This window comes from Sardina pilchardus, chromosome 5 (genome assembly GCF_963854185.1).
Source record: "Sardina pilchardus chromosome 5, fSarPil1.1, whole genome shotgun sequence".
In the NCBI taxonomy this organism is placed as follows: Eukaryota; Metazoa; Chordata; class Actinopteri; order Clupeiformes; family Clupeidae; genus Sardina; species Sardina pilchardus.
The window spans coordinates 20,107,470-20,114,969 of NC_084998.1; the positions used below are offsets into that span (position 1 = coordinate 20,107,470).

The window sequence follows — 7,500 nt, forward strand, 5'->3', positions numbered from 1 at the left end:
AAGTTCCACCTACAGTATGAAGGATCTCAGTGTTTGTGCATCAGGCTGAGAGAAGTTCCCCTCTTCCCCCTGTGAGTCAGGCCAGTGGAGGTCTCTTACGTTCATACACTAAGCACACACTTTGAGAGGGTTTGAGTTCGGGGTTGCGGTACATCTTGAACTTGTGTGGGTCCTCAGGTCCTGTGAGTACTTGGGCACTGAAAAAAAATCCTTTTTGATATACTCACGAATTAAAGTTCAGTAAAGTATGCGTACTTGAAAAATTAGCGTGAATTTGTTTCCAAGACCTTTCGTTTTGGAGTGTACTATGTGTTTCTTAGCCAGAGTTTCTTTGTGTTTCTTTTCTAGTTCACTAATTCACTGTTGTCCTGGTCCTTTGTGGGCTATAATGAGAGATTTCTCCATAGAGATATCTCCAATGTTTTGTTTGTTTTGTGTGTGTGTGTGTGTGTGTGTGTGTGTGTGTGTGTGTGTGTGTGTGTGTGTGTGTGTGTGTGTGTGTGTGTGTGTGTGTTTGTGTAGTGTCTTGTTTTTGTCTACAGTATGTGTATATTTGTGTGTTTACTCTAGTGCGTGTGTGTGTGTGTGTGTGTACACTAGTGGAGATCTGTTAACTTTGGATAGGAGTTAGAAGGAGTTTGGAGATGAAATTAAGTAACCTCAGGCCTATGCTGCAGTACACACACACACACACACACACACACACACACACACACACACACACACACACACACACACACACACACACACACTCACTCACCAACTCACTCACTCCCTTGCCTACTCCCTCACTCAGTGGAAAAAAAGTGGTTGCACACCTTGTAGCTGTCAGCGACGCCAGAAACACATTAGCTGTTGCTCCAGGCTGGCCTCTGCTGTGTCCACCTGGGCATGGCCCACATCTCCTGCCCACTCCACTCAATTATAAATGTGCCGTCGCTGCCGGATGTTTCCGCCACTGGACTTAGAGTGGAGTTGAAAAGTAGCCTTCTCACCATGACTCATAGGCTTTTACTCAGCACAACACTTGATGGAACTTAAAATGTCTGGTGTGTAATGTCATGGTTGTTTTTCTCCCGCTATCTTTCTTTTTTTCTTTCTTTCGTTCTTTCTTTCTTTCTTTCTTTGTGTATTTCTCAGATTCGAGGAGGCAAGCTGATGATTACCAATGCGAGGAAAAGTGACGCGGGGAAGTATGTGTGCGTGGGAACCAACATGGTGGGGGAGCGAGAGAGTGAGGTGGCCGAACTCACAGTATTGGGTAAGATTGTGTGTGTGTGTGTGTGTGTGTGTGTTTTTGTGTGAGTAAATGTTCAGCCTTGCTGACTATATGGCTGTGTTATGCTGGTCATCAGTGAGATGTCTGTTTCCTGTCCTTGAAGTGTTTGCTACATGCTGTCCAGTCATCTTCTCCCTCACACACACACACACACACACACACTGTCCCCTCAGGATAAAGGATAAAGACGTTGTTTTTCTGTACCAATGACTGTAATTGAAGGGGGGTTATGTAAGAGCAGCTCTGCTGTTTGCAGCTGTGCCTGGATCCCCTCACTGCTGGCCTGCACCCCGTCACTTACCTAGCAGACACGCCCAGTCTGAGGAACACACCAGCTGTGTGTCACCACTCCCAACACACACACACACACACACATACTAACCTCTCTGAAAACACACACACACAGACGTACACATTAACGTCTCTGAAAACACACACATACACACTGACTCTGTCACACACACACACACACTCCCTGACACACACACGCACATAACTCCCCTCTTTTCCCAGGCAGCTGAACTTTTGCTCCTTGTCTGCCCCCCCACCCCACCCCACTCACCCCTCTGCCCCTCCCCCCGCCCCCCCTCCGTGAGCACTTCCTGTTTCTCGCTGTGCTCCAGACAGCTCGTCTTATCACACCATCGGGCCGGGCGGCGGGCCAGAGCGCGTGCTCTCTCCTAATGCCCAGAGAAAACATTTAGCACTAATAGAATAATGCGGCCGATTGGAGAAACAGATCGCCCCCACAATCCCCCACCAGCTCTCCAGCGGGATAGGAATGTTTTTAGATGCTAACAAGGCCTAGCTAAACATCTCATAAAATAGATTTTTTGGTGTTTTTCTGAAACATGGTTTACATTTTTTTATCTTCTTTTCTTCCCCTCTATTCTTCTTTTTGTGATGTCTCGATATTATTCAAGTGTCCTGACTACAAAGGGAAGTTAAATATTAGTCAAAGCGCCACTGCTGCGCTTTTGTAGAGCACATTTAAAAGCAGCAGCAGGGCTTCGTGTTAGCATGGCTAGTGGGGGTGCCTAGAGAGCCAGCCCTCCTGTGCTGCCGTCGGGGAGTATAGGACCTGAGGTCACTGTAGGGTCAGAGGGGAGGGCCCTAACCGACTCCCCCTGTGCGCCACGGCTACCCCCTCCACTCCCATGGTAGGGTCCAGCGCTGCATACCGTCCGTCCTGTTTGAATAAGCAGCGTTGCCAAGACGTGTCTCCTCTTGGAGTCGTATGAAAGCACCCCTGCATGAGGCTCGGCTGCCATCTCAGCTGGGGAAGATAAAGATAAAACCGTTAAGTACACACACACACACACACACACACGCATACGCCCAGATGGCCTTCAGAGACACAGCTAGGATGCTGCTAGGGGGAGAGTGTGGACCGTCCAAGAGAGAAAAAAACTAGCTTCCTTCTACCATGAGAAGAATGTTTTCTTTTGTGTGTCATTCCATGGCATCAGTGCTGCTGGTGAAGTTATACATTTTTGTCTGTGTTTTCTGAGAACACGGTCTGTCTTTTTGCCCAATTGTGGCTTTCGTGATTGATTTGCTCGTTTTTGAACTCTGAGCTACTAATGATGATTGCTGTGCCGGTGATAATGATGATGATGGTTAACCGCCCATGTGAAATAAGCCCTGTCACATGCTCTCCCGCATGTCTCTCTCTCTCTCTCTCTCTCTCGCCCCTTCAGAGCGGCCAAGCTTCGTCAAGAGGCCGGTCAGTCAGGTCTCCCTGGCAGACGAGAGTGTCAACTTCCAGTGCGAGGCCCGAGGAGATCCTGTTCCTATCGTACGCTGGAGAAAGGAGGATGGAGATCTGCCCAAGGGGAGGTAGGAGGCCTCTATACACTCCAACCACTTATTATTATTATCATTATTATTATTATTATTATTATTATTATTATTATTTATTCATTTCCTGATTCTTTTATCCAAAGCAACATACAGATGTCAATTATTACGGGGAATCAAACATTTCTGGGTACTGCATGCTAGCGTGGATCAATAGCCACTGCAGTAGCATAGAATTTTGTAGCTATATATGGAACATTCATTGTATCTATGCACTCTATGTATGTGTGTATGCATGTTAGCCTTGATAGATCTCTGATGTCCTGCCTTGTTGGCTGTCAGGTTTGAGATCTTGGAGGACAACACGTTGAGCTTGCGGCGCGTCACTCCGGCTGATGTGGGCTCATACGCGTGCCTAGCGGAGAACATGGTTGGCAAGGCTGAGGCCACCGCGTCTCTCACCGTTCACGGTAAGAGTTCACACACACACACACACACACACACACACACACACACACACACACACACATGCATTCATCCAAAACATGGTAGCACATATGTGAATATGCCAATGTGGAATAAATTACATCGAAGCACTCATATGGGTACACACATTCTCCTACATACTCTCACTCACATATTTGACACACACACACACACACACACACACACACACACACACACACACACCTGCCGTACCATATGCAGGGAAGAGGAAATTTGGCCTAACCTGTAGGGCAGCTGCTATCCGTCCTGCAGCTCAGCATAAATAAACCCTGAGCAGCTGTCCTTCCCCTGAGCTCATACCCAATCCCCCAACCCCAGCGCCACTTTAGCCCCACAGCTGCCCCTTCCCCCATACACACACACACACACACACACACACACACACACACACACACACACACACACACACACCACAACAATATCATCTGCATCCAAAAATCACCTACTACACCAATCCATATGTCCTATCAGTAGAGGCAGGTTAGTCTGACTGGCCCAACCATATATATATATATACAGTGCATCTAGAAATAACTGTCATGTAAACCTTATGTAATGGCCTGTTGTTTACCGATAACAGCTGCCATGGTCTCAAGGTGCTGTACGAAGCCCAGACTGACCCCACCTAGAGCCTAGATGTGGGTGGCAATCATGCATTGCATTTTCTGCATCTGAAATGTCTAATCCCACGCTATGACATATGAAACTCAGTAGTGCCTGTAGAAGGAAAAAAAAATGTTGCGATGAGCAGGGCTTATGTGAAGTTGTGACCAGGCTTTAGGAGCAAAGCCAGCCATGCTTTCTGTGGATTTCAGCTAAATCTCTGTCACAAAGTATCAAGCGCCACTTACATTAGCAACCCCAGTGCTGCTGGAGGTGGTTGAATCCCTCCAGCTTGTTTGCATTACACACCTTAGTCACCCGCGTTTGAGGATGAGTCTGCGTGCCGTGCCGTGTGTGTGTGTGTGAGTCCAGACGTTTACCCCAGACGTGTGGTCAGCCCCACGGCTTTGTCCCTGGACGTGTGGCACCAGAGGGCACCAGCTGGGCTGACCGTGGTATGCATGCCCGCTCAGAGCGGCCGACCACATGTGTGTGTGTGTGTGTGTGTGTGTGTGTGTGTGTGTGAGGTGAGAGGGCCGGCGGGGACAGGAAGTGGCTTTAGTGGGCAGCGGGCAGTGGTCAGCGCCGGTCCCAGGAGGAAGGAGGGCACTAGACAGAGGGGACGTAAAGCTGGGGACCGCGGGCCAGCCGGCCCTTTGAAGAGAGGAAATGAGTCTCGCTCTGTCTGTCTGTCTCTGTTTCTGTCCCTCTCTCTTGCTCTCTTGTTCTCTCTCTCTCTCTCTTGCTCTCTTTCTCTCTCTCTCTCTCTCTCTCTCTCTCTTGCTCTCTTTCTCTCTCTCTCTCTTTTGCTCTCTTTCTCTTTCTCTCGTTCGCTCTGTCGCTCCGTCTCTCTCTGTCTCAGCCTGTCCCTTTGTTTGTGTTTTTTTTCTTCGCTTGTCTCATCATCCACTTTCGCTCCATCTCTCTCTGTTCAGACTCTCTGTCTGCCGCTTTCTTTTTCTCTCTCTCATGTTCTCTCTCTCTCTCATGCTCTCTTTGTCACGGTTCTGTCTCTGTCTGTCTCAGTCTTTGTTTGTATTTTTGTTCTTCTTTCATCCTATCATACACATTCCCTCTTTCTCTATCTCTCTCTGTTCAGACTCTGTCTTTCTTTTTCTCTCTCTCTCTCTCTCTGTTGTTATCTACTCAACACTATGAGCCTGTGGTCCTTGCCAGCATTTATTACAGAATAGTAGAGGCCTCAATTCCCTGTCTACACACACACACACACACACACACACACACACACACACACACACACACACACACACACACACACACACACACACACACACACACACGCACACAGACAGAGTCACACAGTTACTCATCTCTGCCCTACTGACACACACTCTCTGTCACACACACACACAGGCCAGCACACACAGGAGAAGCTCTGCCTAATTAAAGGCAAAAGCCCATTCCAGCCCCACACTGGGAAATGACATGTTTCCAATTACACAGTCTAATTCCAGACCTGGGAAAAAAGACAAGAAAAAAAGAGAGGGAAAAAAGGAAAGAACTGGAGGGGGAAATGGAGGGGTAATTTGGGGTCTGTGAGGAGGAGAGGGAGGAGAGGAGAGATAACAGATGAGCATGATATTTGGGATGAAATGAGCGCGGGAACGGGGGAGGGGTCATTATCCATACACACACACACACACACACACACACGAGCACGCACACACACACACACACACACACACACACACACACACACACACTCCTTTTTTGGTCTCTTTTTGTCCCTTTTTCTTTATTGGGCTCCATTTATTTTCTCTCTATCTCTCCCTCTCTGTTACCTGCTTTCCTGTGGATGAGAGACGGAATGGGAAAAGGGGGGGTGGGGGGGGGGGGGGTTAGCCCTGAGGGAAATGAGACATAACAACATGTCTGTCTGACAAACACATTATCTCTTCTGGAGAGATACTTGTAGCTTCAGATGACCGTGATAAAGAAGACAGGCATGGGAGCATGGGAGAGAGAGAGAGAGAGAGAGAGAGAGAGAGAGAGAGAGAGAGAGAGAGAGAGAGAGAAGAAGAATGAGGGAGGGAGGGAAAGAAAGAGAAGTAGAGAGAGGGAAGGGGGGGCAGAGGTAGAGAGAGAGGGAGGGAGATGTAGAGAGGGAGAGGTAGAGAGAGAGGGAGAGAGAGAGGGAGGGTCACAGAGGCTGGGTTCAGGCAAAATATGTTTAACTCTTATTCTCAGTTCCCCCTCAATTTGCTCTGCAAATAAATAAGCGGCTCTGATAAGGATATGTGCATAGGGACACACATTCCTGTGGCAGGCCTCCCTCCTGCTCTCCCTGCCTCTCACTCCATCCCTTCTTCTTCCTCTCTGCTGCTTTATCTTGCATGTCTTCCTTGATTGCTCGCTCTCTGTTTCCATTGATGTAATCCGTGTGTGTGCATTCTTTTTTCTTCTTCCACTCTGTCCAACCTTCACACCAAAAATATGTCTGCCAGACGACCGATTGAGTAAGAGGAAAAGAATGAGGTGGAATGACCTCCCTCTCTCAGTCCTCTCTGTCCAAGCCTGTCCTTCACAAGCCCTCACCTTGCTGTGCAGAGAGGAACGCACATTTAATCCAAACAGGCACAGACTAGATAGCAATCAGCACTGGATTCATTTTGGTCTTTTTTTTTTTTTTTTTTTTCCAGTCCTGCGTACTTCAACTCAAATTCTCTGGTGGTGGTTTAAAATGGACATTGAATCTGTGAATGCCCCGTCCAGATTGCTGTGGCCGTGGGATGGTTGCAGCTATTGTGACCTTCAGATGTCTATCATCAAGCTGCGCTCTCTCTCTCTCTCTCTCTCTCTCTCTCTCTCTCTCTCTCTCTCTCTCTCTCTCTCTCTCTCTCTCTCTCTCTCTCTCATGCTCTGAGAGTAACCAAACACACAGCCAGCCCAGATGTTTTCTTTTGAAATATCTCCTTTATTTGAAGGGGTGGGGGGTAGTTGCATTCTCCAAGTCTCATTTTCCACCACCTCACACTCACCCTCAAACTCATTTACTCGATCAACCCCACCCCCAACCACCACTTCCCCACTTTCTCTCTCTCTCTCTCTCTCTCTCAGAACACAAATGCTGTCGACATCGTAAAAAAATCTCCTCCCGCTCCAGTTTTATAGTGTCATTATTCCTCCGTCTGATTTTTGATGACCGTGCACCATGCAATGACCTGCTGTTTTGGCAGATATATCTTTTTTTCTGTCTCTCTCGCTCTCTCTCTCTCTTACTGAAATAAAATTGTGCTCACCGTACAGATTCCACTCAGCCAGCGTAATATCTGTGCTCAAGCCAAGACAGC

At 48.0% G+C, this 7,500-nt stretch overlaps 1 protein-coding gene across 1 annotated transcript in view; it reads left to right on the forward strand.

The window, feature by feature from the left end:
* Window positions 1–1,140: 1,140 nt before the first annotated feature.
* Window positions 1,141–7,500, forward strand: part of LOC134080444 (roundabout homolog 1-like) — a gene marked incomplete at its 5' end in the record, with an annotated part of 46,005 nt that continues 39,645 nt past the window's right edge. Inside the window, 3 exon segments of the mRNA XM_062536883.1 lie at window positions 1,141–1,261; window positions 2,980–3,118; window positions 3,422–3,549. Of these exon segments, the coding sequence (XP_062392867.1) occupies window positions 1,141–1,261; window positions 2,980–3,118; window positions 3,422–3,549 (388 nt within the window).